Below are 17856 nucleotides of genomic sequence, written 5' to 3'. Positions count from 1 at the left end.
AAATTAAACCAAGGTAGAGACGGTCCAAAAATCCTACTTTCAGTTTCCAAAATATATTGCACCTGCACAAAAACTGGGGTGCACTATTCTCTTGATTTTTAGGGTGACAGATTTTTCTCTCCAAAATATTTACACAGGTGTGGGCTGCTGCTCACCTTAATTCTACAAAGTTAAGGAGTTCAGGTTCAGTTTCAATGTTTTAAAATGGGCCACTCCCATCCAATCCAACCTCCTGTTCTCACAGTTGCTCTTTTAAATATATTTTATTAATTTTCCATATATTCATATCATATTAACAGTTTACAATGAATTTTCGATTTTTAGACTTCCTTCAGCTTCTCTGCCAATCGTTCGAATTCTAATTTTTTAATACACATTTCCAAATTTTTATATTACCTTTATGCTTACCCCCCTCTTATATTTTGCTTTTTTGCAATATTTCTTATTCTATTACAGAGCTTCTTTAAACTGTTCTCACAGTTGCTAACCAGATGCTCGTGGCAAACACACAAGGAGGTCCTGAGGGCAACATTGCTCTCCCCACTCCCACACTTACTAGAATGGTTTCAGAATTATACAATGTGCCATTGCATTGCTCCCAAACCACTTCAGGACGTGTGGTTCGCTTTTTACTTCCCCTGCTTCCTGGAGTGACTTGGAAGTGACAAAATGCCGCATTGCATTCCACCGTTCTGAAGCCATTCTAGTTAAGCGCTGGTAGAGGAGACAGGGAGAAAGGGTCCCATCACACTGGGAATGTGAGAGAGCCCCAAACCACCAAACACCTCATCCATTTAATCCTTAAATCCTAATGTATTTAGAACAATTGTGTGCAGATTTTGGAGAAAAATCTTTTTCTCTATGACATTTTTGAAGGGGCTTTGATTTGCTACAAATCACCCCAAGAATGGCTGGGAAAAAAATAGAGAGAAAAACTTCAGCATAGCAATAAACAAAACTTCTGGAATTGGTCATCCAGGTAGGAATGGATCCATTGTTGCTAACCTCTCTTGTGCCTTTGTTAGTCATTTCTAGCTTATCAGCCTCCCCCAACAGAAACAATGTCCTTTACTGTCATGCATGATCACCCAGAGGCAATGCTGTATTCAGCACAGGTGACCAGGCCAGGCTTCATTTTTGAACAGCTTTCTCTTTGGCCCAGTAGTGGTTTCTTAGCAACTACTCAGCTCTCTCCTGCAAGACAGCAAGATTTAGGAGCTTTCTTTTTCTCTTATCCTCAGGTGTTTTGCGACTACCACGGCCATTCCCAGAAGAAGAATGCATTTCTATACGGATGCAGTATAAAGGAGACCTTGTGGCAGGCGGGACGTACTGTTGATACGACTGTTGTCACCGAGGATGTTGGATACAGGGTAAGACGTTCTTCTTATAGTACAGACTTTTGCACAGAAATTCCAGGTGAAACTGCCCTGCTGCTCCTCTGAGTGACTGGTTTATTGATCATTTGTCCTGATTTGCTTGCCCAGAGCTTACAAAGAGGTAAAATGGTATTTGATCCTTATTCAGAATTCATTCTGATTTGTTTGCAGGGAGGTTATTTGACAATGAGTATTCATCCTGCATCCATCCTGATTTGCTTGCAGGGAATTCATACACCTTCCTGTTCATTGTTCTTTCATTCCACAATAGTTGATTCAACCCTCCACTGGAAAAAGTCTATTTCTTTTTTAAAGTGGGACTTTTGTGGTTGCATGACAGAACACTTTAACCTACTTTAATTGGGCAAACCTACATTTCCTGATATGTGCTTGACTACCTTCTGGAAAATACTGACAGTCTTGAGTAGGGATTTAAGAAGCGCTTTCTGTTCTGACCTGTATTCATCATGATCAGCACTGTTTGCATTCTGCTGTAATTCGATCTCCACCAACTATTAATATAATTTGTGCCCCTGTCTGCTACTTAACATGGCTTTTGTAACTGTTTACATAACTTAATCAGCTCACACTAATTTCAATGTAAAAGAAACATCAAAGCGATGTAAAAAAAGTCATTAATTACATCTCATTTGCAGACACAATTAAACAACAAAGAGGTGAGCAAATATTGATTGTATTCGCTTGCCTGATTTCTGTTCCTGACCATAGACAAACACATGAACTATGACAATTTCTACTTCCTTTTTCTGTTTTCTTCTGAATTCTCCAACATCTCTAGTCTGGAGACAGCCCTGGACTTTCCTGCTTTTGATTTTTTAATTATGTTATTGAAATATACTCTGAGTCGAGAGTGGATTTCATGCTCTTTATTCAGCTCATAGTGGTGAGGAGGAATGGAAGTTCCCCCAGAATGTCTGCTTTATATACATTATTTACACAATGGGCCCCACATGATTGGCTAATTCCGGGATTCACCTGTAGGCCAATCTGGTTGCGGATTCACTTCCACCTGGAGCTGGATTGGGTGGCTCCTGTGGACCAATCAGCCTGCTGCGTTCTGGACCCTATTGTTCTAGGATCAATCAGACTGCTGCCTTTTGGATCCTATTCAACACAGTACATAACAGTTATAGAATAACAAACTCAGGTGGTAAGAATTTCAACAGAGAGGAAACCACACAGAAGTACTGAGAAACAGATAAGAGGTGCCAGCATGTTCAGAACCCTGAGGTTTTTACAAGTCCCCAAACCCTTAAAACCTAAGAAGACAAGTTGCCTCCCCACCCACTTTGCAAAATTCACTTCCAAAAGAGAATAAAGCCTGCTCAGCAGCATGGAATATTGTTTATCTGACCCCATGTGTGATATACATTTAAAGCAATATCCTACCACTTTAAGTAGTCATGGCTTGTCCCAAAGAATCATGGGAAGTGTAGTTTGTTAAGGGTGGCTGGGAGTTGTTAGGAGATCCCTATTCCCCTCCCAGAGCTACAATGACCAGAGTTCTCTGGGAAGAGGGATTGTGTAGGTCTAGGAGAAGAATAGGGCATCTCCTAGCAACTCTCAGCACCCTTAACAAACTACACCTCCCAGGATTCCTTGGGGGAAGCCATGACTATTCCAAGTGGCATGATACTGCTTTAAAATGTATAGTGCAGATGGAGCATCTGTTGGAAAGTGAATATGGGAAACCAAGGTGGTGGTGGGAGATGGAATGGTTTTCTTTTTTTCTTTTTTTGGAGCCACCTTTTGTGTGTGCGGTGAATAAAATTATTGTAAATACCTTTGGCTGTGTGCGTTGCTTTCCCACTTTGCAGTGCTAAGGGTTAGCTGCACCTGCTGTAATTGAAAGTGAAAGCATTTCCCGAAGTGATCTTAATAGAGCACACCGTGAGCCTGAAACATTGACCAGAGGAAATATTTCACACAGCGTTCCTTAGCCTGAGCAAGATAGCGTTGGCGGGGTGAGGGACGGCAAGGTGGGGGAAAAGCTCGTCGTCAGCATATCTTCTGGAGCTTTGTTGCCGCCAAACTTTAGGAAACCGGGGATTGCTGGCAAGCATATAGAGAGCATCAAAGGGCTGCCTTCCAGCAATCGAGGTGTGTGCCTTGAATCTGCAATGGATGAGCCATGAGCAAACTTCTGCTGCAGTCTGACAGCGGAGGCATTAAACACTGACACCCACATGTTATGAAATCTGTTTCCCGACAGGTGTGACCCACCAGCCCATAAACTGCATCATGCAGTCTTTACTTAGTATCCTCTTTCCTTCTTGAGAGCTCCACAGACAGCCTTTCTACACAATGCCATAGCTCTGCCCTTGACTCCACACATAAGTGGACTCAGGCTACCCTGGCTCCTGACTTGTAGGCAACACCTCCGCACACCCCTTTGGGTTGGCTAACTGTAAACAGCATTAACCCTCAGCTTACTAATTGACTAGGGACACGGGTGGTGCTGTGGGTTAAACCACAGAGCCTAGGGCTTGCTGATCAGAAGGTTGGCGGTTCAAATCCCTGCGTGACAGGGTGAGCTCCCGTTGCTCGGTCCCTTCTCCTGCCAACCTAGGAGTTCGAAAGCATGTCAAAGTGCAAGTAGATAAATAGGTACTGCAGGAAGGCAAACTGTGTTTCCGTGCGCTGCTCTAGTTGCCAGAAGCAGCTTTGTCATGCTGGCCACATTACCTGGAAGCTGTATGCCGGCTCCCTCGGCCAGTAAAGCGAGATGAGCGCCGCAACCCCAGAGTCATCCGCGACTGGACCTAATGGTCAGGGGTCCCTTTACCTTTATTAACTGGATAGTCCCTGCTTTTGTACTGCCAAAATTTCTGCTCACCCCCTCCAAGAGGTGGGCGGGGTTTGCGACACCGCACGGGCTTACCTGGCCAGCTGCCACCCACCTTGCTGCAGGGTGGCCGTCGCCCCGCCCCCATCTTGGCAGGACAATGGGCTGCCGGCTGGGGGTGGGGCCGATGCTCTTTGGCCCAGACTCACTTTGTTTTCCTGCTAGATTCACCCACTCTACTCTCCCGGAAAATATAACATGGTCTCCTTTTGCAAGGTAGCTCTTGCTTCCTAGGTCAGCGGGTGCTGCTATGGTCATGAGATGGTTGCTGTATTCAGAACCAGGAAGGAATTTTCCCTGCATAGGCAGGTTTTGCCTTCCCTGTAGCAATTCGTCACAACTTTGGCGGTTTTTAGGCCTTGGTCAGTTCCTATAGTCTATCTTCGAGATGGGGGTAACATCTTCATGCACCCCCACACTGTGGCATTTGCAGGGCCCGTAAAAGGGTTGATTGCGGAAGTCACTGGCCCTAGAGTGGCGGCATATAGGTCAAACTCCCGGCTTTGGTGAAGTGGGAGGGCATGCTGTATAAGTTCACACTTTACAGTCCCCTCCCACTGCACTTGACTGCCCTGCACATCCTCAGCCCCTGTTGGGTTGAGAGGGATACCTGCCAAGGCCTAAGCCAAGGTTCATACACCTGAAATTCAACAAAGTTGTGGCCTAATTTAAACCCATACATTGTTGTCATGTCTCATTTCTGGGGGGGGGGTAGGCTCCGGGGACAGGGTTTAGTGTGTGGGCTTGCAAATTCCGTGTAACTTGCCTTGAGCTCCTGGAATGTTGGTTTTGTAGGTGAGTCTTCTTTAGCTTTAAATGACCTCCTTGGAGATATCAGAGAAAAACAGAAAGGAAAAGTTGTCCTTAACAGTCATTTTGGCACATTGTTACAAATAGATCTGTTTGTTTATTGGTATGGGGTCGGTTGGAATTGGTTTTTTGTTTTTTGTTGGAAATGTACAATTAAAAGATAATTAATGAGAAAATAAACAGAGAGGAAAGAACCATTAGCTTGAGACCTGAGAAACACGTTACAACAAACAGAATATTAAATTCGTATTTGCTAATGTTTACAAATGAGCACTCCACACACTTATGTTCCACTTACCTACCAGCCTTTTTATTTAATTAAAGTAAAAAAGGTTGATTATAAAGACAATTTCCATTCTCTTAAGGAGCTGAATCGAGCTGGGGGATCTTCATATATATTTTTCATCACCCGTTTGTTGGGTTGGGCTCAGCTGGGCAAGGACAAGAAGAAAATACTCAGACCTTCACAGACGATGCTTGAGTGGGTCTGATGTTTTGGGGGCATTTGTGTGTATGTTGTCTGAATGGCAACTAGGGGAGAGGAAGTTGGTGAGCATCTTTAGGACATCCCACTCTGCCCAAGCCATGGACCACAGTGATCACTGCACCAAGCCCAAGGCAAGTTTCTATGAACTAAAAGTCTCCAACAATTCCTTTATACTAAACAAGACCATGGTAGCTCAATGGTAGAGCATCTGATTCACATACAGAAGGTCCCTGGTTCAATCCTCAGTATTCCCAGGTAGGGCTGGGAGTGACTCACTGTTTGAAACCCCCAAGAGCTTCCCAACAGTTTTTGAAACATGTTGCTTAAGGAACTTGAAGGCTCTATAGGGCTAAGGAAGGAATTTAGCATTGCCATATTCCACCCTCTCCCAAGTCCGCATTGCTTTTGTTATCTGCAGGTATGAGCAGGTGTCCATGCTTATTTTTTTTCCTGCTGCCAAAAAAGCTTCCCTTGCAGATTTTTTGGATCAAGCTGATACAGGAGCAAGGGAAGCCCTTTTCTGTGATCAGCTAGCTGTCCAGCCAGAACTGCAAGAGAAAAACACACAGAATATAGACAATTCAGACAGCCCAGCTAGTACAAGGCAGAGAACTGGCTCATGGATTTATGGCTATCATTTGACTCCTCCTCTACACTGGGTTATTGAATGCTTGGTGACTGGAGATGATTGACATATGCACATTATAATACTCGTCATTTCTGCAGTTTGCATTGTGATTGGGCTGGCCTTACCTATTAGGCTCCAGGATCAGCTTAAGCTGCTGGTGAATGTTTTCCTAAGCAAACTATGTTTGGGGATGAAACAGGAGATTTGCCCAGCTTTGACCTGCCTGGATGAGAGAATCAAAGGCTTATAATTAGGCTGGTCCTGTGTCCAAATTCACACAGGATATTCCTCTTATGTGAAGGGCTGTCTGGTATAAATCCAGTTAAAATAATTCTAAGAAGAAAAAGGGGTAGGGGCCTTGAAGTTGCCCAACCACAGTTAACAGCGTTTGGACAGAAGACTGAGAAGGCACATGGGCCATTGCCTGGTCACAGCCTTCTCTACTAGGGTGAAAGGCATTGCATTTCCATTTAAACTATTGCATCCATTTCAAAACAAACTAGCATATGCAAGTGATGGGCAAACCAGCATCCTCCTCCATCCTCTCTTTTGTGTGTGTGTTGCATTTCCTCTTGTTTTGGCAATGTCACTCTTCATAGTATTTATTCTGTTTCTCTTGAACGACACCTTGAGCATGCCTTTGCGGTGTGTGTGTAAGAGGATCCATGTCAATGTGCCTGGATGCCTGTTGTTTTGTCAGTAAGAAATACCACACAAATGCACATATATGTGTATGTGTGTGTGAGAAAGATGGTGATGGAGGAGGATGCAATTACAATAAAACTGCTGCTTACTGTTGATAGTTTAAAATGCTCAATGTGGCTCCTAGATCTGTGTATGTTTCTTCCAAGCAGTGAGTTAGAGTCTTTTACCATCAGCCAACAATATTAGCTGTAGGCTAATAATAATAATAATAATAGAGCATCAGGTAATCTACCGACCAATGATAATGAAATATGAAAGCAAACAAGCACAATTCATCTGTGAAAAGAATCCTGTTCCCTCTTGGAACCATAGGTGGCGATATTTGCTCAGGTAAAGAAAGAAGGTGTATATCAGAGCTGAAGTCGCCCCCTAATAGATATTGCAACCATTTTCTCCAGAAGAACATTTAGTGTATAGAGTCCAGCAGTTTTGCACAGAGTATTTATTTGTGTGCGTATCTATTAAATTAGAGGCAGATACACAGAGATTTGGGGAGGACGCAGCTGATCTCCAGTTGCAATTCCCAAGAAAATCAGAATAGCTCCATATCATGAATCCATATTAGGTACTCTCTACCCTACTAATAATTTAAGAAAATTCCTATTGGATCAGACCCACAGCCCATCTAGTCCAGCATGGAAATGGCAACCAGACCATTCCCATCAACCTCAGCCAGTGTGGCTACCAGGTTGGCTCAGGCTGGTCTAGGGGCATTCTGAGTGACACTAGCAGGCATTTGCATGCCTTGGGGAATGGTTCTTGAGTTTGCTTTTCATCCAGCGGGGGCTCGGACTGGACATCTGTCAAGTTGCTTTGTGTGTGGCAGAGGTGGACCAAGGCAAAGCAGAGTCTCCTAGTTTCTCAGACCAGCAAGCAAGCCCAACTCAGAAGCCTTCTAAAGTTGCTTTGCTGTGTTCTGGAATGTTGAGAGTCAGTGTGACGCAATGATTTAGAGCACCGATTTTTTTTTACTGATATTATAATATTGTGTGTCGTGTGCCTCTACTCTTATGAAGTACAGATTATAAATACTTTAATACGCATTAATCTCTTCCACACACAAAAAGCCTTGAAATGACTTACAGATACAAAACTACGTAAGATACAAAGGCCTTTGCAATGCATTTAAAACCAAATACGTAAAGGCTTTCGCAGTTCTGGGACCATCCCTTGAAAATCAGGAGGTTATGTGGCTGTGTAAAGTGGCAGCATTGTGTTTTAAAGGTTTGCTGTTAATGTGGCTTTGGTGCATATGTCCTTCTTGGTGCCTGCCCCCCATGAAGGTTTGTGACCTTCTTGGTAACGGCGTTGTGGAACACCTTACCCCATGCAGTGCATCTAGGCCTCTACTTCTGATGATTTGGTTAAGACTTTCAAAATTCTTCCTGGAGAGCTTTGCTTTTCCAAGCAGATGAATTCTGTCCCCCCACCCCCTTTCCTGAACCTTCCTCTATTTTATACTGCATTACATGATCGGTCCTGTTGTTTTATGAAGAATTGTGATATTTTAATTGCTGAAAGCTGACCTGAGTAATGCATTGCATTAGAAGGGAGAGATATAAATCCTTGAATGAATGAATGAATTCAGGGCATTTGGCATATGGACAGCTTTAATGATAGCGCTGTCACAGTTTCCTAATCTGGGCTTTAGTGTGTGTGTGTGTGTGTGTGCGCGCGTGCGTGCGTGCGTGCGTGCGCGCACACACACATACATGTGTGCTTACAAGGGTTATTCTAATGATATTGTGTATTGTTTAAATTTGTTTTATTGCATCATATATATAATAAGTTGTGCATATATGTGTATATGTATGTTGGGGTTTGTGTGTACAGAATATAAAGCTATATACAAGTCCAATAAATCCAATCACATCAATCATATCATTTATGGTATTTTCCCTATATGTTTGAAGTGTTTCCTGTACATTATCTCTTCAACTCTCAGAGATGTGTAAGAAAATGGTTTTTTCCTGGTTAGTTATGCCATACATTTTCATTATTAAATGTTTAGTACATCCCATTACTCTTTTATTCTGTTGCTACTAATTCAGAACCAGATAATTGGTTTATGTAACTTCCATTCAGTGTTATTTTCCAACGATTTCAGTGGGAGATCTAGCCTGTTTTCTGTTGCTTGTGATTTATTTTCATCCTGCTGGCATGAATTTTTAAAGCATTATGCTCCTCACCCAGATCTACCAAATTTCAGATAGATAGGACAAAAGCTCCCTATTTAGAAGCAATTAAAAAGGTCCCCCCATCACAGCCTAATTGCTCTTTTCCTTCTCCTCTCTGTAACCTTTCTTGTGGCCTGTACAGGCTGTTCCAGCAGCGCTATTGAAACACATTTTGGACTCCTTCATTTGAATTCCCATTCATTCCTATAAATAAAATGACTGAAGCCAATGGAGCTCCTTTGTTTTTGTATTTCATTCGTTTTTAAAACGATTGCAAATTTTTAGCAATTCTTACAGCAGGGGGATCAGTCAGCAACGTGAAGCCTCTGGACCAAAACTGGTTTCTTGAATGCTGCTGCCTGTTTCTTTAGTTGTCAGTCTGAAACTGAAAAGAGATATGTAGAATGGAGTACCTGGGAAGAAGTATTTACTGCCAGGCTACTCGGCTAGCTGTATGTGGAAAGCAGAGGCAGGACCGAGATACCATCATGCCCAGAGTAGTCATCCAGGACAAACAGTTGCTGAACAGAGGATTGCAACAATTGCGTGGCGATACCCTCCCCCTCCCACAGATGGAGTAAATAAAGACACCGGACACCAGAATTTAGGTTAATGGGTGAAAATGGCCACAACTTTATTGATTACAGGTAAGAGCGGTATTGGCTTTTAGGCATTGGCCCTAACAGACTATCCGGTCTAACCGGGAAGGGTTAAGCACCAACAGGGGGAGCCCCCGAGATGCACATCCCTAGGCGCTCCCCAAGGGGTTACTGCTCGGGGGCGCGCTTTAGGCCCTAGCCTCCGTAGGTTTCGGACGAGGCGACGCCCCCCGGAGTCCTTTAACAAACTACCCATCAAGATTTGGGGGAGGTGATGGCGTTCCTTCCCCCCGACTTCATTTGCATAACAATACCCCTGCCAATGCCTAACCGCCAAAACCAGGAGTTGTGACGTTTTGCTACGAGGTAGGCGAAAAAACCAAGTGGCTTCAAAATACAGCCAATTTGCCAAATGGAAAAACTCCTACCAGGCCCCTTGCAGCGACCAGCCGAAGCCCATAGCAAAGTCCGAATGCAAACCTAGAGGGCGGGTGGGTGGGAAACCGCAGCTGCTGTAGGAAAGAAAAGGGGGCGAGTCAGGGCTGCCCTGACCTTAAGTGCACCTGGTAAGCCAGCCCCCAGCGCCAGCCGATTGGCTGGCGATGAGGGTGATGAATATTGATGAGCTAGGGGAATCCCTGAGTCCCGCGGGGCTGACGCCAGCCCCGCGAGATTGTAGTTGGGGGCGTGAGCCCGCAACCCCACCCCCTCTTTATGTCGGGAGTGGCTTTCTGCAACAACCAGTACAGATGGACAAAGACTGAGGTCAAGAGATACTGGTTTGCATAAGGACATCCAATGGGTTCATCACTGAGATGAGAGAAGAATATTGGAAGCTGCCTTATATCAAGTCAGATCATTAGTCCACCACGTTCAGTATTGCCTACACTGGCAGGAAGTCACCCTGCAGGTTTTAAGACAGGGGACATTCCCAGCCCTACCTGAAGAAGCTGGGGATTGACCCTAGGACCTCTACAAGACAAGAAGATGTTCTACCACTGAGCTATGACGAGTTCCCAGATTTAAACTTGGGGGGGGGGGTATCCCAGATCACACCACAATCCCTTAACCACTACATCACAGGTTTCATATATGCACTGTTGTAGACAGTGTGGTGTTGTGGTTAACTAGAACCTTGGAGAGCAGGGTTCAAATCCCCACTCAGCCATGATGTGACCTTGGACCAGTCACTGTCTCTTAGCTTAACCTACCTTACAGGGTTGTTGTGAGGATAAACTGGAGGAGAGGGGAAGAAGCCACAGGTGCTATTTGGAGCTGCTTGGAGGGGAAAAAAGTGGATGGAAAGGTAGATAAAATGTGGTAGGTTTATCCAACGATGGACACATTTAAATGATTATAGATTTATTGTGCGTGTGTATGTGTTGCAGACCCTGCCAAAGATCTTGGACAAAGTAGCTCCTGTATTTCTCATGAGCAGCTGCAGCTTCCTGGTAGAGAAGTCACGTGACTCGACAGCCCGCGTGGTGGTTTGGCGGGAAATAGGAGTGCAGAGGAGCTACACCATGGAAAGCACTTACTGCGGATGCAGCCATGGCCTCTACAAGGTACTGTGATGCTTGCTTGGAAAGCAAATTTTGTGTGTACCTCTTTCATCCTTCTTTATATATTATCCGTGCAGGTGCCATTTTCTTTCTTTCTTTCCTTCTTTCTTTCTTTCTTTCTTTCTTTCTTTCTTTCAAAATGACCCACACAAAATCACAATCCAATCCCAACTACTTGTAGCCAACGTGATGATGTCATCAAGACCATATAGCTTTGAACAGCTAAGGCTTCCCCACACCCTGGGAAGTAGAGTTTGTTAGCAGTGCTGAGCGTTTTTCGGAGATCACTGTTCCCTTCACAGAACTACAATTCCTTTTCACAGGCAACTCTGGGAATTGTAACTTTGTGAGGGGAATAAAGGTCTTCTAACAACTCAAAACACCCTTAAGGGACTACAGTTCCCAGGACTTTGAACTTTGGGAAGCCATGACTGATTAAAGTGTTATGACACTGCAGATGGGTTCGGCTGGATATGTGTATCTCAGATCAGCAGCTAAAAAGAGAAGGTGAGGAATGACCTAAAACATTTTGATTGCTGAAGGAGAAATTCCAAATGGTGCTTCCAACCCATGATGAAAAATACAAGCATGAACTAAATTATGGAGTGATTGTTACTCTTTAACTTCTGTGTTTTTTGCCTGAGATGGTAGGGCTGAGCCCTGAAAAAGACTTGGTTGTTTGCTTGAGGAAGTGGGCATAGATCTTGCGTGCAGGAGAAAAAGAATTGGGGCCAAAGAATAAATGTTTCGTTGGTTATATTAACAAGGAGCACTTGTAATTTAATTAAAACCAAATCTCCAACCTTCAGAAGGGCAAACATTAGCTCTTGCAAACATTTCCAGCTCATTCTTCTGATTAAATTACATGGAGGCTCGTTCTGCTAGGATATATTGGACAGAAGTTTTCATAGTACACAATGGGCTGTGGGGTTAGGATTGCCACATCTGATCTCACCCGCCTGCCAGAAAAATTCTTAGGCCAAACAGCTGTGTGTTTCTTTGGCTTGATTCATTCCACTTATATCCTGCTCTTCTTCCAAAGAACTTTGAGCAGCTAACATTTTGTGGCCACTCCATCTAGGCAGCTTATAATTATACTGTGTTTATTGGTGCTTCAGTGGGAATGTAAGGTAAAGTGGCCTGTGAAAAAGCTGAGCGGGGGGAAGAATTTTGATGAACCTTTGATGGAGGGATTTGGTGGTGCGTGGGTTGTGATTACCACATTGAGTGTATTGTGGTGGCATGAGTATGGATGTGAGAGGGAAACATTTTCCATTCTCTCCTGTATTCAGCAGCGCTGTTTCCATTCACTGCAGTTCATCTGCCAAAAGCTATATTCTTTGTCTGACTATCTGCTGTGGCAAAATTGCACAACTTATGTAATTAATTGCACAACTTATGTAAGCTATGTTGTCATTATATTTTTCCACTATGTTCATTTCATTGCAAAGGAAACACGGTGCAAACAGGGGAAAACTGTAGTCATTTACGTATCATTTGCAAACTGAAAGCAGCAGCAGCAGCAGCAACAACAACAACAACAGAGGATACTGATTGTATTTACTGGATTGATTTTTGTTCTGAAGGTGGGATGAACTAGTGAGCATTGGCACTTTCAGGTCCTATTTCTGTTTTCATTGGAATTCTCTAACATCCTTAAGGGTGGGGCTCTTTTCACAAAGGCCTCAGTCACTGGCAGAGCTTCCAACAGTGATCATATCTCCTGATGTAGATCTTCACTTGCCCCTTCTTCCCTGGCTGGGTGGTAGGGGAGCACCATTCCGTGGTTTGCCTCAGGTGCCAAAATGTCTTGGGCCAGCCTTGGAGGTTGTTTGTTTGTTTGTTTGTTTGTGTGCGTGTATGTGACTTTTACATGGATAGAACATGAGCAAGAGTCACATCCATTGCTCTTACCATGTTTGCTTTTAGATGTGTCCAAAGCTGGCATGTGGCTTCTGGAAGGTTGTCCACAAAGAAGTGGAGCCCTCAGGCTAAAAAAGTTTCCTCAGCCCTGTCAGAGGCCTTCAGTTCATTTGCTGTTCTGCTGTGAGTTCAGCAAGTTCTTTGGGAATTCAACAGGTTCAGCCATGCTGCCAGCCTGAATCATGTTCTGAATCATGGAAGTGTCCCCATTATGGGTTACAGAGTGTAATAGTAGAGGTACTAAAAACATAGGTTGGGGTATGAGTTTCAGCCAGGCATCACCAACCTGGTGCCCTTCAAGTGTTGTCTGCATGCTTTTTAAGAATCAAAAGGAAGCATTTCTTCCTATGGTGTGTGTGTGTGTGTGTGTGTAAATACTTCCTTTTAGTCTTACAGAGCAGGCAGGTCACTGATCTTAGTGCTGTGGTACTTAACACTAAGGTGGAAGAAAAGATCCTACTGTCTTCTTGCTCTTTGAAGATCTTCTCAAAATAGAAGAGGGTTTCATTTCCTAACTGGATCAGGAGTAGGGCAGAGGGGGCCCCTGACAGGCAACTTCCAGTGGCTTGGGAGGCTGGAAGTGGCCCCTGGGTTGCCCACCCCCTGTTTTAAGTACTCCTACTGGCCCTCAACAATGAACAATTTGAAGGCACTCTGATGCAATTCCATCCCCTGAAGATCAGCAGATCTGAGCCTCATCAGTGTTTGGGTGAGGAATTGCTTGGGAACCCAAGAGATTGCTCTGAGTTCCTTGGAGGAAGAAACACAGCGATGCAACTCCATCATTTATCTCTACAAGGCATGTTCATTGGATGCAGCAAGTAAATAGATGGATGATTATTTAGCAATCAAATTTATGATCAGAGTCAAGGGACCATGAAGCTCATTACAAACTCCATAGAGTTGTCACTCCACGCATCAGTGAAGCGTAGCAAGGAGGAACCAAGCAGCTGTTCTATGCGCACACAGAATTCCAGGACAACCGTGCGGGACAGAAAACACAGGAGTATATAGGAAGGGAATATTAGGGAGGGAAATGGATTTGCTCTGCTTGGCTGGAACATACTAAACACATCCCACATGTGAGAAAAGGGACAGCCATTTCCAAACCTACACCTGGAGTACATGGGTGGATGTTGCAAAGAGCTGTTTCTCAATGACCAAGAACAAAAACATGAAGGGCCAGAAGTAAAAGTGGGTTTAAGGAAGCTAATTCTCTCTTTTTATGTTGCTCCAACACTGTGGGCCAAAAGAGCTTATTAGTGCAAATTGTGAGAACTTGAGTAGCTCTGACCTTTATGCCCAACCTCCAATCTCCTTCCTAAGCCAAGGGCAGGCTCAAAACATTTTGATGCAGGAAATCTGGTTGGTGCCCCCACCATATAAGGGATGTGAAAAGGCCTTGCTTTGCATTCTGTCCTGCGTTCTGCTTTGCATTCTCTCCTGCATACAGCTTGCAGCTCTGTTTCCGTTCCACAGTTCGTCTTCAGTCAAAAACTATGTTATTTGTCTTGCTGTCCACTGTGACAAAAGTATGTGACTTATGTAATGTACACAATTAATTAACTAAATTAGGTTGTCATTACATGATTCCGCCCCATTCATTTCAGTGCAAATGGGGGAGGGGAAGTAAAGTACCGTTTTGTGGACTGAAAGAAACAATAACAGCAAATACTGATATTTTTTGCTGGGTCAATTTCCATTCTGGACGTGGGACAAATAAATGAACATTGGCAATTTCTGCTCCATTTTCACCAGACTTCTCTGACATTCCTGCACCACACACACACACACACACACACACACACACACACTTGATCAGAAGGCAATTCTCTAGCTATAACATCATTGAAATGGGAAGAAAGCCTATTAATTTCCATGAGGCTTATGGCTATGGATTCTCTAGTGAGTTTGTTTGCTTATTTATTTATACTTTAAATTTCTCTCTCCCCAGTTCCTCTCAAAGGAAACCAGGGTGTCAAAGAACAAAAGAGAAGAACAATTGATTCTCTTGCCCAAAAGTATGCTGTGCTTTTTCTCCCAACTCTGCTACCCTTCAAGGCACTTGGAATCTGTAATCTGAGGCTGCTGCTTTTCCATGCCTTATGCTAGAGTCCTATGTTTATTGTGACCCATAGGTTACATCAACTGTTTATGCATTCTGTGCCACTCTGATCCTTTTGTCAGTCCTGCGATGGAACTATGACCCTTCAGGAGGAAAACCTCCAGAGACATAGCTCCTGCTAAAGTCGGACACAGCTATATAGGAAAGCTTGCACTAAGTGATGCGAGAGAGGCAAGTTTGCTTGCAGTAAGCAGTGCACCAAGCCAGGTAACGAAGCTTGCACTAAGCTGGACTCTGCAATGTAATAAAGCTTGCACCATGGCCAACTATTCAGTTGGGAGATGCATGACTAACATGAGGAGACCTTACTGTTCCTCCAGTTCAAAGTGGCTGTTTATTAGCTAAGGAACATAGGAAGCTGCCAGGTCAAAGCATTTGTCCATGTAGCTTAGTATTGTCTATCCTAGGACAGGAATACAGTGGTACCTCGGGTTACAGACGCTTCGGGTTACAGACGCTTCAGGTTACAGACTCCACTAACCCAGAAATAGTACCTTGGGTTACCCTTTGTTTCGGGATGAGAACAGAAATCACATGGCAGCGGTGCAGCAGCAGCGGGAGGCCCCATTAGCTAAAGTGGTACCTCAGGTTAAGAACAGTTTCAGGTTAAGAACGGACCTCCAGAACAAATTAAGTTCTTAACCTGAGGTACCACTGTAGTGGACTTGTGGACCTCCAGATGTTGCTTGGCTACAACTGCTATCATCCCTGACCATTGCTGGCTGGGGCTGATGAGAGTTGGGAGTCCATCAACATATAGAGGACCAGAGGTTCCCTATCCCCTTCTAGTCCACAGCAAGGAGATTCAAGCCTCTTTTCAAGCACAAAGCTCACTGGGTAACTGTGGGCTGGTCACCTCCTTCAGCCCAGCATACCTCACCGGACTGCTATGGTGGTAAAATGGATTGGGTGGGTGGGGAAAACCATTTATGCCACCACTCTGAGCTCTGTATAAGAAGGATGGAATACAGAAGTGTAGAAAATCCTCATTTGACCTCATGTTTGAGTCACTATCATCATGACTGGCTCTCTGAAGAAAGCTTCACATTCAAAGGATATGAATTTCAAAAGGCTCAGCCCCCTTTTGCATTTCTGTAGCACTGTCTGTATTTTCACTGGCATGGGCTAGAATGGACCATTACTCAACGGATAGCCTTTGCTGTTCTGTAGAATATCAGGAATATATCAACACTTATTTTCATTCTTCCAAGAACCCCAGAACCTAATGGCCCATCTAGTCCAGCGCTGTGTTCCCACCCTGGCCAGCAGGATATCCATTAGAAGCCTACAAGCAGGATATGAGTGCAGGATGTGATTCCCAGGAACTGGTATTCAGGAGCATACTGCCTCCAACAGTGAAGGCAGAACCTAGTCATAATGGCTAGTAGCCACTGATAGCCGTACACTCCAACAATGTGGAGGGCCAGTTCATGGCATAACTGTTTCCAGATGCAGGATGGATCAGAAATCCTGTCCTAGCAACACGATTTTCACTTGCATCCCTATGGTGTGCATAACATCTGGTTCAGTCCTGAGCTTCAAATTCTGTCGAAAGGTTTCATGCCTAGCCCTGACCTGGTGTCAGACACTGGGTACTCGGGGAACAAACCAGGCACTCCATAGGTCTAGGACTTTGCGTAGTAGGTTCCAGTACTCCTGGTTCCATTAGAAGAGAAGTGCTTGGATTTGATATCCCACTTTATCACTACCCTAAGGAGTCTCAAAGCAGCTAACAACCTCCTTTCCCCTCCTCCCCCACAACAAACACTCTGTGAGGTGAGTGAGGCTGAGAGACTTCAAAGAAGTGTGACTAGCCCAAGGTCACCCAGCAGCTGCATGTGGAGGAGCACGGAATCAAACCCGGTTCATCAGATTATGAGTCCACTGCTCTTAACCACTACACCACATCAGGAGAGCCTCGCAGTCAATGGCCCTTGTAGCCCAGCACCCTGTTCCCATGTTGACCAACCAGATGCTTCTGGGAAGTCCACAAGCAGCAATACTTGCCCACTTGTGTTTTCCAGCAGCTGATATTCAGAGACATACTGCCTCTTGAGAGTGAAAGCAAGGCAAGGTTGCATGAACCCCAGAGGGTGCCCCGGCAATTCTACACGCGAGACACCATTTGGAAAGAGAGGGAAGGAAATCCTGCCCTTTTTTGTTCAGGTCCATAAGGAAGCAGATGAATTATAAAGCAGCATAAAAAATTCCACTCGGAACATATTGCAAATGATTTCGGTATGTTGGAAAGCTCAGTCGCAGTTGGATCATGAGGTTATTATTGTAAGGTCATCTTTTCATTTTCCCCCTTTCCCTTTTTTTTTTGTTTTTTTGTTTAGCATCACCATTTATCCAAAAGACGGAGGACACTTAAAACATGCCCAGGGGTGTATTTTCCCCTCTTCCGTCGTAAGAATATAAATATGTTTGCAGTTTCTCTGGTTCAGGCAGCTTTCAAGTAGTTCCAATCATTTCTCCCCCGTACACTAAGTCCCTGATTTGTTAGTCCCAGAATGAAATATCATTTCTTAACGCTGACATTTATGTTGGAGCTACATAAGAGAACATAAAGCTATTACCTTCCAATAATTGATA

At 44.2% G+C, this 17856-nt stretch overlaps 1 protein-coding gene across 2 annotated transcripts in view; it reads left to right on the top strand.

The window, feature by feature from the left end:
* Nucleotides 1-17856, top strand: part of AGBL1 (AGBL carboxypeptidase 1) — a 413737-nt gene that overhangs the window by 215838 nt on the left and 180043 nt on the right. For both annotated transcript variants that reach the window (XM_083586327.1, XM_083586328.1), the window contains exons 20-21: nt 1242-1373; nt 11040-11216. In XM_083586327.1, coding sequence (XP_083442453.1) covers nt 1242-1373; nt 11040-11216 — 309 coding nt within the window. The remainder of the gene's footprint in view (nt 1-1241; nt 1374-11039; nt 11217-17856) is intronic.

Source organism: Podarcis filfolensis (assembly GCF_964270895.1).
Source record: "Podarcis filfolensis genome assembly, chromosome: 14".
NCBI classification, from domain to species: Eukaryota; Metazoa; Chordata; class Lepidosauria; order Squamata; family Lacertidae; genus Podarcis; species Podarcis filfolensis.
This window is presented reverse-complemented; position numbering and strand designations above follow the sequence as displayed.